Here is a 21,897-nt window from a genome sequence, read left to right on the forward strand (position 1 = left end):
GGGATGAAGACTGTGAGCCCCGCGTGGGACAACCTGATCACCTGGTATCCCCACCCCCCCACCCGCCCCAGCGCTTATAACCAATCAATCGTATTTATTGAGCGCTAACTGTGTGCAGTGCACTGGACTAAGCGCTTGGGAAGTACAAGTTGGCAACATATCATCGTCAATCGTATTTATTGAGCGCTTACTGTGTGCAGAGCACTGTACTAAGCGTTTGGGAACACATAGAGACAGTCCCTACCCAACAGTGGGCTCACAGTCTAAAAGGGATTGACAGAGAACAAAACCAAACATACTAACAAAATAAAATAGAATAGATATGTACAAGTAAAATAAATAGAGTAATAAATATGTACAAGCATATATACATATATACAGGTGATATACATATATACATATATATATACATATAACAGTGCTTTGCATATAGTAAGCACTTAAAATGCTTGTTCTTCCCAAGCGCTTAGTACAGTTCTCTGCACACAGTAAGCACTCAATAAACACGATTGATTGAATGAATTAATTAAAGCTGTGAGCCCCACGTGGGACAGCCTGATCACCTTGTGACCTCCCCAGTGCTTAGAACAGTGCTTTGCACATAGTAAGCGTTTAACAAATACCATCATTAATGAATGAATGAATTAATTAATATTATTATTCATTCACTCAATCGTATTTATTGAGCGCTTGCCGTGTGCAGAGCACTGGACTAAGCGCTTGGGAAGTACTAGTTGACAACAATACCATCATTAATTAATTAGTGAATTAATTAATGAATATTATTATTCATTCATTCAATCGTATTTATTGAGCGCTTACCGTGTGCAGAGCACTAGACTAAGCGCTTGGGAAGTACAGGTTGGCAACACATAGAGACGGTCCCTACCCAACAACGGGCTCACGGTCTAGACGGGGGAGACAGACAACAAAACAAAGCATGTGGACAGGTGTCGAGTCGTCAGAATAATTAGAAGTAAATCTAGGTAATAATAATAGCATTTATTAAGCGCTTACTATGTGCAAAGCACTGTTCTAAGCGCTGGGGAGGTTACAAAGTGATCAGGTTGTCCCCCGGGCGGGGTGGCTCACAATCTTAATCCCCACTATCTTCATTAACAAAGTAAATAGAATAGTAAATATGTACAAGTAAAATAAATAGAGTAATAAATCAGTACTAACGTGTATACAGGTGCTGTGGGGAGGGGAAGGAAGTATGGCAGGGGGAATGGGGATTGATAAAGAACCCTGGCTTTTGACTTTGGAAAAAGCAAAATATTTTTCAGGTGATTGCTTTGAAGGATTTTGTAAGAGATTTACGGACTTTATAACCCAGATTTCCATATTACCCAAGCAATTATCTAGATACAAGCAGCGTGGCTGAGTGGAAAGAGCCCGGGCTTGGGAGTCAGAGGTCATGGGTTCAAATCCCGAATCTGCCAATTGGGCAAGTCACTTCCCTTCTCTGGGCCTCAGTTCCCTCATCTGTAAAATGGAGATGAAGACTGTGAGCCCCATGTGGGACAACCTGATCACCTTGTAACCTCCCCAGCGCTTAGAACAGTGCCTTGCACATAGTAAGTGCTTAATAAATGCCATCATTATTATTATTATTATTATTGTGCAAGACTGTCACCCTTGTAAACTGTATTTACTTCTTTGTATCACAAAATGCCTAAATAATTGAGTTACTGAAAATTCTCAGAACTTCCTTCCACTCTCTTACTTAGAATGTGAGCCCACATGGAACAGGGACTGTGTCCAACCTGATTATCTTTTATCTATTCCAAAGCTTAGAACAGTGCTTAGCACATGGTAAATAGCTAACAAGTACTGTAAAAAAACCAGTACCTAATTGTGGTATTTGTTCTGCGTTTACTACATCTCTTCAAAGCCCTACTGAGAGCTCACCTACTCCAGGAGGCCTTCCCTGACTGACCCCCTCCTTCCCCTCCCCACAGCACCTGTATATATGTTTGCACAGATTTGTGACTCTATTTTACTTGTACATATTTACTATTCTATTTTATTTTGTTAATATGTTTTGTTTTGTTGTCTGTCTCCCCCTTCTTAGACCATGAGCCTGCTGTTGGGCAGGGACCGTCTCTATACGTTGCCAACATGTCCTTCCCAAGCGCTTAGTCCAGTGCTCTGCACACAGTAAGCGCTCAATAAATACGATTGAATGAATGAATGAATCTCAGTTGCTGTTCTAAGTGCTGGAGTAGTTATAAGTGAATCGGGTTGGGTTGGACACAATCCCTCTCCCACGAAGGGCTCACAGTCTTCATCCCCATTTTCCAGATGAGGGAACCGAGGCCCAGGTGAGTGAAATGACTTGCCCAAGGACACACAGCCAACAAGTGGCGGAGCTGGGATTAGAACTCATGACCTTTTGAGTCTCAGGCCTGGGCTCTAGCCACTAGGCCATGCTGCTTCTCATAAGGGGATTCAATGCTAATTCTCTCTCTTACTTGAGCTTGTGTCCCACCAGATTGTCATTCATTCATTCAATCGTATTTATTGAGTGCTTACTGCGTGCAGAGCACTGTACTAAGCGCTTGGGAAGTCCATGTCGGCAACATATAGAGCCGGTTCCTACCCAACAACGGGCTCACAGTCTAGAAGGGGGAGACAGGCAACAAAACAAAACATGTGGACGGGTGTCAAGTCGTCAGAACAAATAGAATTAAAGCTAAATGCACATCATTCACAAAATAAATAGAATAGTAAATATGGACAAGTAAAATAGAGTGGTAAATCTGTACAAACATATATACAGGGGCTGTGGGGAGGGGAAGGAGGTAGGGCCTGGGGGGTGGGGAGGAGGAGAGGAAAAAGGGGGCTGAGTGTGGGAAGGCCTCCTGGAGGAGGTGAGCTCTTAGTAGGGCTTAGAAGGGAGGAAGAGAGCCAGCTTGGCGGATGTGTGGAGGGAGGGAATTCCAGGCCAGTCGGGGGTCGATGGCAGGACAGGCCAGAACGAGGCCCAATCAATCAATCAATCGTATTTATTGAGTGTTTACTGTGTGCAGAGCACTGAACTAAGCGCTTGGGAAATACAAGTTGGCAACATCTAGAGACGGTCCCTACCCAACAGCGGGCTCACAGTCTAGAAGGGGGAGACAGAGAACAAAACAAAACATATTAACAAAATAAAACAAATAGAATAGATATGTCCAAGTAAAATAAATAGAGTAATAAATACATACAAACATATATACATATGTGAGGCCCAGTGAGGAGGCGAGCGGCAGAGGAGTGGAGGGTGCCGGCTGGGATGGAGAAGGCGTCGCTTTTAGACTGTGAGCCCACTGTTGGGTAGGGACCGTCTCTATATGTTGCCAACTTGTACTTCCCAAGCGCTTAGTACAGTGCTCTGCACACAGTAAGCGCTCAATAAATACGATTGATGATGATGATGAGAGGAGGGAGATGAGGTTGGAGGGGGCGAGGGGATGGACAGCCTTGAAGCCCAGGGTGAGGAGTTTTTGGTTCATGCGAAGGTTGACTGGCAGCCCCTGGAGATTTTTGAGGAGGGGAGTGACATGTCCAGAGCGTCTCTGCACAAAGATGATCCGGGCAGCGGCGTGAAGTGTAGACTGAAGTGGAGAGAGACGGGAGGATGGAACATCAGAGAGGAGGCCGAAGCAGTAATCCAGTCATGATAGGATGAGAGATTGAATCAATCAATCAATCAATCAATTGCATTTATTGAGCGCTTACTGTGTGCAGAGCACTGGACTAAGTTCTTGGGAAGTCCAAGTTGGCAACATCTAGAGACGGTCCCTACCCAACGGTGGGCTCACAGTCTAAAAGGGGGAGACAGAGAACAAAACCAAGCATACTAACAAAATAAAATAAATAGAATAGATATGTACAAGTAAAATAAATAAATAAATAGAGTAATCAATCAATCATATTTATTGAGCGCTTACTGTGTGCAAAGCACTGTACTAAGTGCTTGGGAAGTACAAGTTGGCAACATCCAGAGACAGTCCCTACCCAACAGTGGGCTCACAGTCTAAAAGGGGGAGACAGAGAACAAAACCAAACATACTAACAAAATAAAATAAATAGAATAGATAGGTACAAGTAAAATAAATAAATAAATAGAGTAATCAATCAATCAATCGTATTTATTGAGCCCTTACTGTGTGCAAAGCACTGTACTAAGCGCTTGGGAAGTCCAAGTTGGCAACATATAGAGACAGTCCCTACCCAACAGTGGGCTCACAGTCTAAAAGGGGGAGACAGAGAACAAAACCAAACATACTAACAAAATAAAATAAATAGAATAGATATGTACAAGTAAAATAGAGTAATCAATCAATCAATCAGTCAATTATATTTATTGAGCGCTTACTGTGTGCAAAGCACTGTACTAAGCGCTTGGGAAGTCCAAGTTGGCAACATATAGAGACAGTCCCTACCCAACAGCGGGCTCACAGTCTAAAAGGGGGAGACAGAGAACAAAACCAAACATACTAACAAAATAAAATAAATAGAATAGATATGAACAAGTAAAATAAATAAATAGAGTAATCAATCAATCAATCAGTCAATCATATTTATTGAGCGCTTACTGTGTGCAGAGCACTGTACTAAGCGCTTGGGAAGTCCAAGTTGGCAACATCTAGAGACAGTCCCTACCCAACAGTGGGCTCACAGTCTAAAAGGGGGAGACAGAGAACAAAACCAAACATACTAACAAAATAAAATAAATAGAATAGATATGCACAAGTAAAATAAATAGAGTAATAAATATGTACAAACATATATACATATATACAGGTGCTGTGGGGAAGGGAAGGAGGTAAGATGGGGGGATGGAGAGGGGGATGAGGGGGAGAGGAAGGAAGGGGCTCAGTCTGGGAAGGCCTCCTGGAGGAGGTGAGCTCTCAGTAGGGCCTTGCAGGGAGGAAGAGAGCTAGATCGGCGGATGTACAAACATATATTCATATATCCAGGTGCTGTGGGGAAGGGAAGGAGGTAAGATGAGGGGATGGAGAGGGGGACGAGGGGGAGAGGAAGGAAGGGGCTCAGTCTGGGAAGGCCTCCTGGAGGAGGTGAGCTCTCAGTAGGGCCTTGAGCTCTCAGTCAGGCCTCCCTTGAACCAGCAAGGGAGCGGTTTGGATGGAGAGGAAAGGGCGGATCTTGGCGATGTTGCGGAGGTGAGACCGGCAGGTTTTGGTGACGGATTAGATGTGTGGGGTGATCGCTACAGTGCTCTGCACACAGTAAGCGCTCAATAAATACGATTGAATGAACGAATGAGTGAATGAGAGAGTGGAGTCGAGGTTGACACCCAGGTTGCGGGCTTGTGGGACGGGAAGGATGTCGCATCTATCCCTGCGCTTAGAACGGGGCATGACACGTAGTGAGCGCTTAAGAGAAACCACAAAAAAAAAAAAAAATGCAGAGGGTTTGGGGGATGGGGAAGTGCACATCCTCTTGACTGCCAGCTCGTTGTGGGCAGGGAAAGTGTCTGTTTATTCTACTGAACTCTCTCAAGCGCTTAGTACAGTGCTCTGCCCACTGTAAGCGCTCAATAAATACCACTGTAGGAATGAACGTACGGTTCTGAAGGCCGGGGGATGCGGGAGGGGGCTGGGGTGAGAGGGTCTGAGGAAGAAGGGCCAACAAGCAGCGTGGCTCAGTGGAAAGAGCCCGGGCTTTGGAGTCAGAGGTCATGGGTTCAAATCCCGGCTCCGCCAGTGGTCAGCTGGGTGACTTTGGGCAAGTCACTTCACTTCTCTGGGCCTCAGTTCCCTCATCTGGAAAATGGGGATGAAGACTGGGAGCCCCCCGTGGGACAACATGATCACCTTGTCAACTCCCCAGCGCTTAGAACAGTGCTTTGCACAGAGTAAGCACTTAATAAATGCCTTCATTATTATTAAGACTCTAGTGTGAGAAGCTGTGTGGCCTAGTGGCTAGAGCAGAGGCCGTGGTCAGAGGTCAATCAATCAATCAATCAATCGTATTTATTGAGCGCTTACTGTGTGCAGAGCACTGTACTAAGCGCTTGGGAAGTACAAGTTGGCAACATCTAGAGACAGTCCCTACCCAACAGTGGGCTCACGGTCTAAAAGGTCATAGATCGTGGGGTCTAATCCCGGCTCTGCCACTTATCAGCCGTGTGACTTTGGGCGAGTCACTTCCCTTCCCTGTGCCTCAGTTCCCTCATCTGGAATATGGGGATGAAGACTGGGAGCCCCAAATGGGACAACCTGATCACCTTGTATCTACCCCAGCGCTTAGAACAGTGTTTGGCACATAGTAAGGGCTTAACAAATACCTTCTGAGCCAGACTGAGCCCCCTCCTTCCTCTCCCCTTCCCCATCCCTCCGCCCTACCTCCTTCCCCTCCCCACAGCACCTGTATATATGGTTGTACAGATTTATTACTCTATTATATTTTACTTGTACATATTTACTATTCTATTTATTTTATTTTGTCAATATGTTTTGTTTTGTTGTCTGTCTCCCCCTTCTAGACTGTGAGCCCGTTGTTGAGTAGGGACCGTCTCTAGATGTTGCCAACTTGTTCTTCCCAAGCACTTAGTACAGTGCTCTGCACACAGTAAGCGCTCAATAAATGAGATTAAATGAATGAATGAATGAATGAATGAATGAGCGTCAGAAGGACCTGGGTTCTAATCCCTACTCACTTGTCAGCTGGGTGACCGGGGCAAGTCACTTTACTTCTCAGCTCCCTCATCTGTAAAATGGGGATTGGAGAAGCAGCGTGGCTCAGTGGAAAGAGCTCGGGCTTTGGAGTCAGAGGTCATGGGTTCGAATCCTGGCTCCGCCAATTGTCAGCTGTGTGACTTTGGGCAAGTCACTTCACTTCTCTGGGCCTCAGTTACCTCATCTGTAAAATGGGGGATGAAGACTGTGAGCCCCATGTGGGACAACCTGATCACATTGTATCCTCCCCAGTGCTTAGAACAGTGCTTTGCACATAGTAAGTGCTTAATAAATCCCATTATTATTATTATTATTTATTAAGACTATAAACCCCATGAGGGGCGGCCAGTCAATCGTGTTTATTGAGTGCTTACTGTTTGTAGATCACTATGCTGAGCATTTGAGAGGACAATAGAAGAATTAACAGGGACTGTGTCCAACGTGATGAGCTTGATTCACCCCAGCGCTTAATACAGTGCCTGGTACATAGTAAGCGCTTAACAAATACCATATATATATATATGTGTGTGTATTAAAAAATCCAGGGGTGAGGGCTTCGGGGCAGAGAAACTAGGCGGCAAAGGGAGAGGAGATCCTGGGGGCCTAAACTGTGACCCCGTTGTTGGGTAGGGACCGTCTCTATATGTTGCCAACTTGTTCTTCCCAAGAGCTTAGTACAGTGCTCTGCACACAGTAAGCGCTCAATAAATACGATTGAATGAATGACTGAATGAATGAGCGTCAGAAGGACCTGGGTTCTAATCCCGACTCACTTGTCAGCTGGGTGACCGGGACACGTCACTTTACTTCTCAGCTCCCTCATCTGTAAAATGGGAGCGGGGGTCCTGGGGGCCTAAACTGTGACCCCGTTTTTGGGTAGGGACCGTCTCTAGATGTTGCCAACTTGTACTTCCCAAGCGCTTAGTACAGTGCTCTGCACACAGTAAGCGCTCAATAAATACGATTGAATGAATGAATGGGGGGTTGCGGGAGGGAAATGGGTGCCTGTGGGGAAGGGTCGTAGGGGAGGGTGTGTCTTGGGTCCCCGAGGATGGAGGGGTGTGAACTGGAGACCCCCCAGTTCCTAGGCAGTCTCCCTCCTGGGGAGGAGGCAAGTTCGGGGCCTAGAGGCTGGATCCCGGGCCTGGGAACCAGAAGGACCTGGGTTCTAATCCTACATCCGCCACTTGTCTGCTGTGTGACCTTGGGCAAGTCGCTTCCCTTCTCTATGCCTCAGTTCCCTCATCTGTAAAATGGGGATGAAGACTGCGAGCCCCCCCGTGGGCCAGGGACTGCGTCCAAGCAGCGTGGCTCAGCAGAAAGAGCCCGGGCTTGGGAGTTAGAGGTTGTGGGTTCTAATCCCGGCTCCGCCACTTGTCGGCTGGGTGACTTTGAGCAAGTCACTTCACTTCTCTGGGCCTCTGTTACCTCGTCTGTAAAATGGGGATGAAGACTGTGAGCCCCGCGTGGGACAACCTCATCACCTTGTATTTATTCGATCGTATTTATTGAGCGCTGTGCGCAGAGCGCTTAGAATAGTGCTTGGCACATAGTAAGCGCTTAACAAATACCATCATCACCTTGTGTCCGCCCCAGCGCTTAGAACAGTGCTTGGCACATAGCAAGTGCTTAACAAATACCATCGTGGCTCATGTGGAAAGAGCGCGGGCTTTGGAGTCAGAGGTCATGGGTTCAAATCCCGGCTCCGCCACTCGTCAGCTGTGTGACTTTGGGCAAGTCACTTACCTTCTCCGTGCCTCAGTGACCTCATCTGTAAAATGGGGATGAAGACTGTGAGCCCCACGTGGGACAACCTGATCACCTTGTAACCTCCCCAGCGCTTAGAACAGTGCTTTGCACATAGTAAGCGCTTAATAAATGCCATTATTATCATCAGCTTGTGTCCAACCCAATGCTTAGAACAGTGCTTGGCACATAGCAAGCGCTTAACAAACACCACCATGGCTCAGTGGAAAGAGCCCGGGCTTTGGAGTCGGAGATCATGGGTTCAAATCCCGGCTCCGCCACTTTTCAGCTGGGTGACTTTGGGCAAGTCACTTCACGTCTCTGAGCCTCAGTTCCCTCATCTGTAAAATGGGGATGAAGACTGGGAGCCCCCCGTGGGACAACCTGATCACCCTGTAGCCTCCCCAGCGCTTAGAACGGTGCTTTGAACCTAGTAAGCTCTTAATAAATGTCATCATCATTATTATTATTCTTACCGGCCGCCCACCGGTTTAGCGTTGCCATGGTGACGCCCCACCCTTTTCCTCTCGGGTTTCGCTTTCTTCTTCCACTTCCCGCGGCGCCACCCCATGGCGCAGCGCAGAGGTGGCGTCGCCCCCTAGCGGCCGCGTCAGGCGCAGCAGAGGTGGCGGCGCCCCCTAGCGGCCGCGTCAGGCGCCGCATGAGCCGCAGCACCCACCGCAGCGCCCCCTAGCGGCCGTGTCAGCCGCAGCACCCGCCACGGCGCCTCCTAGCGGTCGCGTCAGTCGTAGCACCCGCCGCAACACCCCCTAGCGGCCGTGTCAGCCGCAGCACCCGCCACGGCGCCTCCTAGCGGCCGCGTCAGTCGCAGCACCCGCCGCAAAACCCCCTAGCGGCTGCGTCAAGGCGCAGCACGCGCCACGGCGCCCCCTAACGGCCGCGTCAGCCGAAGCACCCGCCACGGCGCCTCCTAGCGGCCGCGTCAGGCGCAGTACCCGCCACGGCGCCCCCTAGCGGCAGCGGCAGGAGTAGCACAGGGCACGGCGCCCCCTAGTGGCCGCGTCAACCGCAGCACCTGCCACGTTGCCCCCTAGCGGCCGCGTCAACAACAGCACCCACCGCGGCGCCCCCTAGCGGCCGCATCAGGCTCAGCACCCACCACAGCGCCCCCTTGCGGCCGCGTCAGCCGTAGCACCCGCCGCAACACCCCCCTAGCGGCCGCGTCAACCGCAGCACCCACCACGGCCCCCCCTAGCGGCCGCGTCAGGCGCAGCACAAGGCACGGCGCCCCCTAGCGGCCGCGGCAGGCGCAGTACCCGCCGCAGCGCCCCCTAGCGGCTGCCTTTCTCCAGTCCCCCCCCCCCCCCAAAATCCACCTCCAGCCGGGACCCTCGAGTTTCCATCACTTTATTTTGCAAAAATAGAAAACTCAGCGATTCAGCAATACAGCGGGCGAAGGGAGGGGGGTGTAAACGAAGGGGGCAGGGGGCTGGGCATTGGGGGGGGCGGGCAGGCGTATTTGGCAGCTAAATACAAACTGGGGCTGGGGGCGGGGCTGGAGGGAGGGGCCCTGGGCTGGCTTTGGAGGGGGGGACAGGTCAAGGGCAAGTCCAGGATGTAAACAAAAGCTAATAAATAAATAGAGGCTTCGTCTGGGGCGGGGGGGGGGGGAGAAGAGGGGGACAGCCAAGCAGGCCCCCCCACCCCACCCAGGGCCGAGCTGCTCTCAGGGGATCAAGGCACTGGGGAACGAGGGGTAGGGGCAGGAGGTGGGGACCCCCCCCCCACCCCAACCCGGGCCCCTCTGTAGTGTTGGGGGAGGGGGCCGCCCCGGACGGCTGAGATGTGGGGCGGGGGGAGGGGGGGAACGGGGCCAAGGCACATGGCTTGGAGTTTGGGGGGCGAGGGAGTGGGGGCGGAGGGAGACGGAAGGCCCCCCGGAGGAGTTGCCGGAGGGGGGGGGCCGGATGCTCCCCCTAAGACCCCCTTCTATTGCAACCCCCAACCCCCCATTTTGGTCACTAGTGTTCTTGCTGCATCAGAAGCACCGGGGTGGGGGGCGGGAGGTCACCACCTCAGCACCGAAGCCAGCCCCCCTCCCCCCGGGAGCCCCAGGCTCCCCCCTGAAACCTCGAGGTCGATCGTGTCCGGGTCTTCCCGCTGCCCGTCCCGTCCCCCCAAGGCACGGAGGGGGCGGCAGGGGAGAGGAGATCCCAAGTGCAACGTGGAGGGGAGCGGGGAGGGGGCTAAAAACTTTGGCCTAAACCAGGGGCGGGGGGCAAAGGCGCCGCCGGGGCGGGAGGGAGGGGTGGGCAGAGTCTGCCGCCCGCTCCCTTGGGCCCCCCGAGCGTGCGGCCCCGTGCTCGCGGCCCCCTCCTTAGGGGGTGTCCTCGTCGGGCTCGCCGCCGCCGCCGCCGCCGCCGCCGGGACTGTCGTCCTCGCTGGGGGGTCCGGGCTTGGCGTCGCCGTTGTCCTCGAACATCTCCGGGTTCTCCAGCATCTCGCGGATGAGGGGCGGCATGGGGCCCGGGATCTCCATCTTCAGGGTGATGGCCCGCTCCGCGCCTGGCCGGGGGCACGGGGCGGCGTCAACACGCGCGGGGGGCCCCCCGTACATCCGCTTCCGCTCCCCCCATCCCGCGGGGAAGTCCGGCTCTAGGGCTGCCCCTTCCCCTCCGGCCCAGTTCCTCCCGAAGGTCACTCTGACCCTGCGCTGTGCTAATAATAATGACAGCATTTATTAAGCGCTTACTATGTGCACAGCACTGTTCTAAGCACTGGGCACTGTTATAAGGGCATAGAGAAGCAGCCTGGCTCAGTGGAAAGAGCCCGGGCTCTGGAGTCAGAGGTCATGGGTTCAAATCCCAGCTCCGCCACTTGTCAGCTGTGTGACTTTGGACAACTCACTTCACTTCTCTGTAAAATGGGGATTAAGACTGTGAGCCCCCCGTGGGACAACCTGATCACCCTGTAACCCCCCCAGCGCTTAGAACAGTGCTTGGCACACAGTAAGTGCTTAATAAATGCCATCATTATTATTATTATTGATCATAATAACGTATTGGTTAAGCACTTGCTATGGGCCAGGAGCCGTATGAAGCACAGGGTGGATAGAAGCCAACTGAGTCGGGCCCAATCCTCCACCTCAATCCCCATTTTAATAATAATAATAATAATAATGATGGCATTTGTTAAGCACTTACTATGTGCAAAACACTGTTCTAAGCGCTGGGGGGGATACAATGGGATCAAGTTGTCCCACGTGGGGCTCCCAGTCTTAATCCTCATTTTACAGATGAGGGAACTGAGGCTCAGAGAAGTGAAGTGACTTGCCCAAAGTCACCCAGCTGACAGGTGGCAGAGCTGGGATTAGAACCCATGACCTCTGACTCCCAAACCCGGGCTCTTTCCACTGAGCCACGCTGCTTCTCTTTTACATTTTACAGATGAGGTCTCCAACAAGTCAAGTGACTTGCCCAAGGTCACCCAGCTGAGAAGTGGTGTGACCTTCTGACCCCTAGGCCCAGGCTCTAACCCCTACGCCACACTGCTAAACCCGAGCTGGGAATAATAATAATCATGATGGTGATTGTTAAGCGCTTACTATGTGCCAGGGACTGTTCTAAGCGCTGGGGTAGATACAGGGTCATCAGGTTGTCCCCCCGTGGGGCTCCCAGTCTTCCTCCCCATTTGACAAATGAGGTCACTGAGGCCCAGAGAAGTGAAGTGACTTGCCCCAAGTCACCCACTGGACAAAACCCACGAAGCAGAGTGGCTCAGTGGAAAGAGCCTGGTTTTGGAGTCAGAGGCCATGGGTTCAAATCCCTACTGCCGACTGTCATCTGTGTGACTTTGGGCAAGTCACTTCACTTCTCTGGGCCTCAGTGACCTCATCTGGAAAATGGGGGTGAAGATTGTGAGCCCCCCGTGAGACAACCTGATCACCTTGTAACCCCCCCAGCGCTTAGAACAGTGCTTTGCACATAGTAAGCGCTTAATTAATGCCATCATTATTATTATTATTATCTGTAAAATGGGTAAGAAGACTGTGAGCCCCCTGCGGGACAACCTGATCACCTCAAAACCTCCCCAGCGCTTAGAACAGTGCTTTGCACATAGTAAGCGCTTAATTAATGCCATCATTATTATTATTATTATTGTCTGTAAAATGGGTAAGAAGACTGTGAGCCCCCACGGGACAACATGATCACCTCGGAACCTCCCCAGCGCTTAGAACAGTGCTTTGCACATAGTAAGCGCTTAATACATGCCATCCTTATTATCTGTAAAATGGGTAAGAACACTGTGAGCCCCCCGTGGGACAACCTGATCACCTCGGAACCTCCCCAGCGCTTAGAATAGTGCTTTGCACATAGTAAGCGCTTAATAAGCCCACTGTTGGGTAGGGACTGTCTCTATATGTTGCCAATTTGTACTTCCCAAGCGCTTACTACAGTGCTCTGCACATAGTAAGCGCTCAATAAATACGATTGATGATGATGATGATAAATGCCATCATTATTATTAAATAGCGGAACCGGAATTAGAACCCACGACCTCCGAGTCGCAAGCCCGGGCTCTTTCCGCTGAGCCACGCCGTGAAGCCCGCCGGCAATGTAGGCTCCCGAGGCCGGGCCCCGGTTCCCGACCGAGGTTCCTCGTCCGCGGCGGCCCCCGGTTGCCGTCCCGAGGCCGGGAAGGGGCCAGCCGGCGCCCACCTTTGGTGCTGATGCCCCGGAGGTCGGTGATCTTCATGAGCATGCGCGGGAACATGTAGGGCTGGCTGGGCCGTCGCCGCCGCGCGTACAGTTTGAGCGCCTCCAGCAAGGGCTCCTGGAGTTTGTCCACCTTCTCCGGCTCCTCCAGATCCATGCGGTCTGGGCGGGAAGGAAGGATGGAGACGGAGTGGGGGCGGGCGGGGTGGTCCCACCCCCTGGGGAGCGGGCAGGCGGGAGGCCATCGCTCAGAGGCTCCCAGGAGGCGGCTCTCCGGACTGAGGCAGAGCGGGGCCGGGGGCCCGGGGCGTCGGGGAGGAAGATGGGGCGGCCTCAAAGTGGAAATGGAGGTCCCGGGGATGGGGGTCCTCGGGGGGATTAGGGAATTTCCGTGGATGGGCAGGGGGAAGACTCGGGGGAGGATGGGATGTCCTCAAGGTGGAAATGGAGGTCCCGGGGATGGGGGTTCTGGGGGGAAGAGGGAACTTCCGTGGATGGGCAAGGGGAGGATGGGACGTCCTCAAGGTGGAAATGGAGGTCCCAGGGATGGGGGTTCTGCGGGGAAGAGGGAATTTCCGTGGATGGGCAGGGGGAAGACTCGGGGGAGGATGGGACGTCCTCAAGGTGGAAATGGAGGTCCTGGGGATGGGGGGTTCCGGGGGGAAGAGGGAATTTCCATGGATGTGCAGGGGGAAGACTCGGGGGAGGATGGGACGTCCTCAAGGTGGAAATGGAGGTCCCGGGGATGGGGCATCCGGTGGGAAGAGGGAATTTCCATGGATAGGCAGGGGGAAGACTTGGGGGAGGATGGGACGTCCTCAAGGTGGAAATGGAGGTCCCGGGGATGGGGGTTCCGAGGGGAAGAGGGAACTTCCGTGGATGAGCAGGGGGAGGATGGGATGTCCTCAAGGTGGAAATGGAGGTCCCGGGGATGGGGGTTCTGGGGGGAAGAGGGAACTTCCGTGGATGGGAAGGGGGGAAGACTTGGGGGAGGATGGGACATCCTCAAGGTGGAAATGGAGGTCCCGGGGATGGGGGTCCTGTGGGGGGAAGAGGGAATTTCCGTGGATGGTCAAGGGGAGGATGGGACGTCCTCAAGGTGGAAATGGAGGTCCCGGGGATGGGGGTTCGGTGGGGAAAGGGGAATTTCCGTGGATGGGAAGGGGGAAGACTTGGGGGAGGATGGGACATCCTCAAGGTGGAAATGGAGGTCCCGGGGATGGGGGCTCTGGGAGGAAGAGGGAACTCCCGTGGATGGGCAGGGGGATGACAGGTTTGGGGGGCACAGGAGGTGGGGCAAGGGCGTCCTGGGGAGGGGGTCGGGGTTAAAGACGGGTCTGGTGGGGGGGGGGGGGGGGGGGGGGTGGCGTCCCGGCTACCTCCGCAGATGAGGCAGATGGCGCTGAGCAGGCCGGTCTCGGTGTCGTCCATCTCCAGGGGCAGCAGCTGGCCGGCGAAGGCGAACACCAGGTCGGTGAGGGGGCCGAAGCCGGCGTTGTGCATCTGCGTCCGGTTCAGGGTCAGGCCATCCGAGAAGGTCATGGTGTCCTGCTCCGGGGTGTACCGTGTGCAGATCCGCAGCATCTGTGGGCAGCCGGACCCCTCAGCCCCGCGGACGCCCCAAGGACACCCCTCGGGGGACCCGGGGAGGGGCACCGCAGCCCTGTGCCAAGCACCGGGAAGACTGATAACGACTGCGGTATTCGTTAAGCGCTTACTACGTGCCAGGCACTGTTCTGAGCGCTGGGATACCTACGAGGTCATCGGGTTGGACTCGGTCCCTGTCCCACGGGGGGCTCACCGTCTTCCTCCCCGTCCTGCAGCTGAGGGAACTGAGGCCCAGAGAAGCGACTTGCCCAAGGTCACACAACAGACAAGTGGCGGAGCAGCGATTTGAACCCATGACCCCTGACTCCAAAGCCCGGGCTTTTTCCACTGAGCCACTACTGCCAACTCCTTCAACCCCAGGTCGCTGTCATTATTTAACACTTTCTCTTGTGTCCGCATTCCTTATTCCTTCACTCATGAGGCCCCTGGGGATGGAGCAGGGGGGAGATAGGTTTGGGGGGCACAGGTGGGTGCACAGCACTGTACTAGACGCCTGGGAGAGGACGATGCAACGATAAACACGACTGTGAGCCCGCTGTTGGGCAGGGACCGTCTATGTTGCCAACTCGTACTTCCCAAGCGCTTAGGACAGTGCTCTGCACACGGTAAGCGCTCAATAAATACGACTGAATGAATGAATATACAGACACATTTCCTGCCCACGGCGAGCCGACAGTCTTGAAGCGGGGAGACAGACGTGAATAGAAATAAATAGATGACGGATCTGGGCGTAAGTGGGCCGGGAAGCGGGGAAGAACGAAGGGAGCAAGTCAGGATGACGCGGAAGGGAGTGGAAGAAGAGGAAAGGAGGGCTCAGTCAGGGAGGGCCTCTTGGAGGAGATGGGCTTTCAATAAAAGCTTTGAAGGGAGGGAGAGGAATTGTCTGCGGGATTTGAGGAGGCAGGACGAGGGACGGCGGCGAGACAGACGAGATGGAGGCACAGTGAGAAGGAGAGTAGCAGGTGAGTTAGGAGGGGGCAAGGGGACTGAGTGTTTTACAGCCAATGGTGAGGAGTTTTTGTCTGTTGCGGAGGTGGATGGGCAAGGAGTGGGGAGACACGTCCTGAACATTTTTAAATCAATCGTATTTATTGAGCACTTACTGTGTGCAGAGCACTGTACTAAGCGCTAAGCTATTTTTTAAAGAAAAATAATCCGAGCAGCAGAGGGAAGCGTGGACCGGAGTGGGGAGAGATGGGAGGCTGGGAGGTCAGTCAATCAATCAGTCGTATTTATCGAGCGCTTACTGTGTGCAGAGCACTGGGCTAAGCGCTTGGGAAGTCCAAGTTGGCAACGTATAGAGACCCAACAGCGGGCTCACAGTCTAGAAGGGGGAGACAGAGAACAAAACCATATTAACACAATAAAATAAATAGAACAGATATGTACAGAGACCCAACAGCGGGATCACAGTCTAGAAGGGGGAGACAGAGAACAAAACCGTATTAACAAAATAAAATAAACAGAATAGATATGTACAAGTAAAATAGAGAAAAAAATACAAACATATATACATATATACAGGTGCTGTGGGGAAGGGAAGGAGGTAAGGCGGGGGGGATGGAGAGGGGGGTGAGGGGGAGAGGAAGGAGGGGGCTCAGTCTGGGAAGGCCTCCTGGAGGAGGTGAGCTCTCAGGAGGGTCAGCGAGAAGGCTGATGCAGTCATCCAGGCGGGAGAGGAGGAGTGATTGGATTCACATGGTAGCAGTCTGGATGGAGAGGAAAGGGCGGATTTTAGCCATGATGTGAAGGTGGGACCGACAGGACTCGGTGACGAATACGTGGGTTGAATGGGAGAGGGGAGTCAAGGAAGACGCCAAGGTTACGAGACGGGAAGGACGGCGGTGCAGTCCGCACGGAGGGGAAGAGTCAGGGGGAGGACAGGATTTGGGTGGGAAGATAAGGAGCTCTGTTGTGGACATGTTAAGCTTCGGGTGACGGGAGGCCATCCAAGTCGAGGAAATCGCAGAGCGGGAGAGAGATCGGAGGCTGCTGAACTAGGAATACTCCTTTCCCACCGGGGCAGATCAGTCTCCCCGGCTAGACTGTAAACTCCCCGAGGGCAGGGATCAATCAGTCAATCAACCAATCAATCGTATTTATTGAGCGCTTACTGTGTGCAGAGCACTGGACTAAGCGCTTGGGAAGTCCAAGTTGGCAACATATAGAGACGGTCCCTACCCAACAGCGGGCTCACAGTCTAAAAGGGGGAGACAGAGAACAAAACCAAACATACTAACAAAATAAAATAGAATAGATATGTACAAGTAAAATAAATAGAGAAATAAATATGTCCAAACATATATACATTCTGAGATGGAGGGTCAATCCCCCCTGCTAGTCTGTAGCGCCTGGGGGGCAGCAAGTCTATTCACTCTACTGCCCTCTCCTAGGCGCTCAATACAGCAGAAGGCAGCGTGGCTCAGTGGAAAGAGCCCGGGCTTTGGACTCAGAGGTCATGGGTTCAAATCCCAGCTCCGCCAATTGCCAGCTGGGTGACTTTGGGCAAGTCACTTCACTTCTCTGGGCCTCAGTGACCTCATCTGTAAAACGGGGATGAAGACTGTGAGCCCCCCGTGGGACAAGCTGATCACCTTGTAACCTCCCCAGCGCTTAGAATAGTGCTTTGCACATAGTAAGCACTTAATAAATGCTATTGTTATTATTATTATTATTATTATTACAGTGCTCGGCACACAGAAGGTGCATCTGTAATTTAAACGTCCTTCTCCGTCTAGACTGTAAGCTTCTTGAAGGCAGGGATCCCACCTATCGACCCTATTTTATTACACTCGCCCAGGTGTAGCGGCCCGGTGGCCTAGCGGCCAGAGCCCGGGCCTGGGAACCAGAAGATCCGGCTTCTAAATCCCAGCTCTGCCACTTTATACATTAATAAATTAAATAAAAATAAAATAACATAAATTAAAAAATTAAAAATACATTAAAAATATGTATTTATATTAGCGTTTGCCTCCGCCTCTAGACTGTAAGCTCGTTATGGGCGGGGAACGTGTCGGCTAATTCTGCTGTAAGGTAATGATGGCATTTATTAAGCGCTTACTATGTGCAAACCCAAGTATTGCTACTATGTAGCAATAGTATTGCTACTATGTGAACCCAAGGTAGCAATCAATCAGTCGTATTTCTGGAGTTCCTATTGTGTGAAGAACACTGTAATACAGAGAATTACAGCATAATACAGAACACAGAGAAGCAGTGTGGCTCAATGGAAAGAGCACGGACTTTGGAGTCAGAGGTCATGGGTTCAAATGCCGGCACCGCCAATTGCCAATTGTCAATTGCCAATGGCAATAATTACTGTCGTATTTGTTAAGCACTTACTATGTGCCAGGCACTGGGGTAGATACAAGGTTGGACACAGTTCCTGTCCCACAGAGGGCTCACAGTCTTAATCCCCATTTTCCAGATGAGGTAACCGAGGCCCGGAGAAATAATAATAATTATTATTATAATGGCATTTATTAAGCGCTTACTATGTGCAAAGCACTGTTCTAAGCTCTGGGGAGGTTACAAGGTGATCAAGTTGTCCCAAGGGGGGCTCACAGTCTTAATCCCCATTTTCCAGATGAGGGAACTGAGGCACAGAGAAGTGACTTGCCTCGGAGTCAGAATTTGAACCCACGACCTCTGACTCCAAAACCCGTGCTCTTTCCACTGAGCCACGCTGCTTCTCTCTCTATATGTTTATACATTCATTCAATCATATTAACTGAGCGCTTACTGTGTGTGCGCTCAATCAATACGACTGAATTAATTCACTCATTCAGTCGTATTGATTGAGCGCTTACTGCGTGCGGAGCACTGGACTAAGCGCTTGGGAAGGACAAGTTGGCAGCATCTAGAGACGGTCCGTACCCAACAGCGGGCTCACAGTCCACTGTCCACGGATTGAATGAATGACCCGGTCCCATGAGGGGCTCCGGCCCGGGAGGGGGACCCAACTGGTCCTTCCCACGCGCTTCGTCAATCAATCAATCGTATTTATTGAGCGCTTACTGTGTGCGGAAGTACAAGTTGGCAACCTCTAGAGACACTCCGCCCGCAGTAAGCGCTCAATAAATACGACTGAATGAGCGAACGGGGACGTGCGGAGGGGGGCTCTGACCAGAATGTCCAGGCAGGCGGCCTTGAGGAGGGTGATCTGGTCCGCGATGCTGAGGGTAGTGAAGCCGGGCAGCCGTTTGGCGAACTCCACGATCTTGATGATGCATTTGGTGGCCAGCTCGCTGAATTTATCCCAAAGCCCCAGGTCCAGTTGCACCCGGTGGTCTGCGCTGGAGTTCTGCGGGGGGGGCGGGAGCGGGGAAGGGTCAGCGGCCCCCCCGCCCCCCCCGCCATCCCTCCGGAGGCGCCCATCCCTCGCCCTGGGAGGGCTCCAATCAATCAATCAATCAATCGTATTGATTGAGCGCTTACTGTGTGCACAGCACTGGACTAAGCACTTGGGAAGTCCAAGTTGGCAACATATAGAGCCGGTCCCTACCCAACGGCGGGCTCACAGTCTAGAAGGGGGAAGACAGAGAACAAAACCAAACATACTAACAAAATAAAATACATAGAATAGATATGTACAAGTAAAATAAATAGAGTAATAAATATGTACAAACATATATAAGTCGGCTCCACCACTTCCCCCCACTATCCCCCTTCTACTCATTCATTCATTCAATTGCATTTATTGAGCGCTTACTGCGTGCAGAGCACCCGACTAAGCCCTTGGGAAGTACAAGTCGGCAACATCTAGAGACGGTCCCTAATCATTCACTCATTCCATCGCATTTATTGAGCGCTTACTGGGTGCACAGCACCGGACTAAGCGCTTGGGAAGTACAAGTCGGCAACATCTAGAGACGGTCCCTAATCATTCACTCAATCGTATTTATTGAGCGCTTACTGCGTGCAGAGCGTTGTACTAAGCGCTTGGGAAGTCCAAGTCGGCAACATATAGAGACGGTCCCTAATCATTCATTCATTCAATTGTATTTATTGAGCGCTTACCGCGTGCAGAGCACTGGACTAAGCGCTTGGGCAGTCCAAGTTGGCAGCATCTAGAGACGGTCCCGACCCGACAGCGGGCTCACTACAGTCCCCCGCCGGCTTCCCGCCCCCGACCACCGGACGCCGGGGTTGGCCCGGCTCTGTAGTGGACGCCCGCTCACCGTGGTGTACTTGCCCAGCTGGCAGAGGGAGGGGAAGGTTTCCTGGTGGGCCCTGCTGACTTTGGCGATCAGCTCCTCCAGCTGGGGGCTCAGCTGGTAGTTGTCCGGTGGGCCGCCGCCGCCGCCACCGCCGCCCCCGCCGCCCCCTTCCTCCTTTACTTCCTTCTTCTTCTTGTTCCGGTCATTCCGCACCGCTGAGACCCCCGGGAAGAGACCCCCCGCTGCGGCTGAGCACCAGGCGGACCACCGCCCCCCGCCCCGGGCGGCTCCCGATGCCCTTCCTGTCACCCCGGCGGGGCCGGAGAGGATACGCGGCCGGCAGGATATCTACTTATAGCCGCGGCGGCCGGCACGATGCCGGGGGGCGCGGGGGACCCCGGCCGGCCGGCCCCCGCCTAACCCGGGGGGCACCTGACCCGGCGGGAGAGGTGGGCGGGCAGGGCCGGGGCCTCCTACCTTCCTTAGACATGCCGACCTGGAAGCATTTCTGCAGGCGGCAATACTGGCAGCGGTTGCGCGTCACCTTGTTGATGATGCAGTTTTTGTCGCGGTGACAAGTGTACACCATGTTCTTCTGGATGCTTCGCCGGAAAAAGCCCTGCGGGGCAGGGGACGGGGGGGAAAAGAGTCGCCCACGCGCCGCCCGGGAACGCCGCCGGCCCGGATAACCGGGGCCCGGGCCCGCGCGGGGGGGGAAACTGAGGCGGCCTCTCACCTTGCAGCCCTCGCAGGAGCTGACGCCGTAGTGGTAGCCCGACGACTTGTCGCTGCACACGAAGCAGGGCTTGTAGACGCGGGGCGGCGGGGGCGGAGACGGCGAGCTGGGGACCATCTCCTCCGAACTGGTGCTCTGGGTCTCCACCGCTGAGGGAGAGAGGCGACGTCGATCAATCAATCGATCAAACAATCAATCGATCGGATTTATCGAGCGCTTACTGTGTGCGGAGCACTGCACTAAGCGCTTGGGAAGGACAAGTTGGCAAGCGGTACAGGTGACGTCCACACGGGGGGCCTCCCCACCTTTCCCGTCTCGCTTCTGTCAATCAATCAATGGTATTTATTGAGCGCTCACTATGTGCTAAGCGCTTGGGAGAGGACAATACAATAGTCAGCAGATAAGTCACTTCACTTCTAGACTGGCAGCCCACTGTTGGGTAGGGACCGTCTCTATATGCTGCCAACTTGTACTTCCCAAGCGCTTAGTCCAGTGCTCTGCACACAGTAAGCGCTCAATAAATACGACTGATCGACTGATTGATAAGTTCCCCGCCCACAAGGAGCTTACTTTTTTTTTTTCGGTCCAGAATATAATTCACCATATTTCTGGCGGCAGGTGAAACCAAGTCCGGCCTAGAGTGGGTCTCCCGGCTTTACTACTACTAATGGTATTTGTTCATCATCATCATCACACAGTAAGCGCTCAATAAATACGATTGATTGATTGATTGATTGATCATCAATCGTATTTATTGAGCGCCTACTGGGTGCAGAGCACTGTACTAAGCGCTTGGGAAGTCCAAGTCGGCAACATCTAGAGACGGTCCCTACCCAACAGTGGGCTCACAGTCTGAAAGGGGGAGGCAGAGAACAAAACCAAACATACTAACAAAATAAAATAAATAGCACAGATATGTACAAGTAAAATAGAGTAATAAATACGTACAAGCATATATACAGGTTGGTGTATTTGTTAAGCGCTTACTGTGTGCAAAGCACTGTTCTAAGCGCTGACTGCAATTCAGGAGACCCAAAGAGTATTCTTGTTCTCATCACAATGCCTCTACATTTTGGGAGAATTGTATCATAAATACGATTGATGATGATGGGGGGAGGGCGGCAAATTTTCACCCTCTTTTATCATTTCCTTTGAGAAAGAGAGTCAATGGATCTTTAAACGGTCCTTAATCGAAAAACGATGGGGCACCAGGGTCAGTTTGTGACTTGAGAAGGCTTCAAAGCACAAAATGAAACACACCCGAGATTTGCCCCAACGCCCGC

General features: G+C 52.6%; 1 protein-coding gene across 2 annotated transcripts in view; it reads right to left on the reverse strand.

Annotated features, from left to right (window-relative positions):
* Nucleotides 1-10,693: 10,693 nt before the first annotated feature.
* RARG (retinoic acid receptor gamma) overlaps nucleotides 10,694-21,897 on the reverse strand; it is a 54,467-nt gene continuing 43,263 nt past the window's right edge. Inside the window, exons 2-8 of one of the 2 annotated variants that reach the window (XM_038753141.1) lie at nucleotides 20,615-20,763; nucleotides 20,356-20,497; nucleotides 19,900-20,093; nucleotides 18,846-19,022; nucleotides 14,491-14,695; nucleotides 13,115-13,273; nucleotides 10,694-10,961 (exon numbers count right to left, since the gene is read on the reverse strand). In XM_038753141.1, coding sequence (XP_038609069.1) covers nucleotides 10,774-10,961; nucleotides 13,115-13,273; nucleotides 14,491-14,695; nucleotides 18,846-19,022; nucleotides 19,900-20,093; nucleotides 20,356-20,497; nucleotides 20,615-20,763 — 1,214 coding nt within the window. In that variant the 3' untranslated portion in view covers nucleotides 10,694-10,773. The remainder of the gene's footprint in view (nucleotides 10,962-13,114; nucleotides 13,274-14,490; nucleotides 14,696-18,845; nucleotides 19,023-19,899; nucleotides 20,094-20,355; nucleotides 20,498-20,614; nucleotides 20,764-21,897) is intronic. The other variant, XM_038753142.1, reaches the window with a different exon arrangement.

Source organism: Tachyglossus aculeatus, chromosome 10 (assembly GCF_015852505.1).
Source record: "Tachyglossus aculeatus isolate mTacAcu1 chromosome 10, mTacAcu1.pri, whole genome shotgun sequence".
NCBI lineage: Eukaryota > Metazoa > Chordata > Mammalia > Monotremata > Tachyglossidae > Tachyglossus > Tachyglossus aculeatus.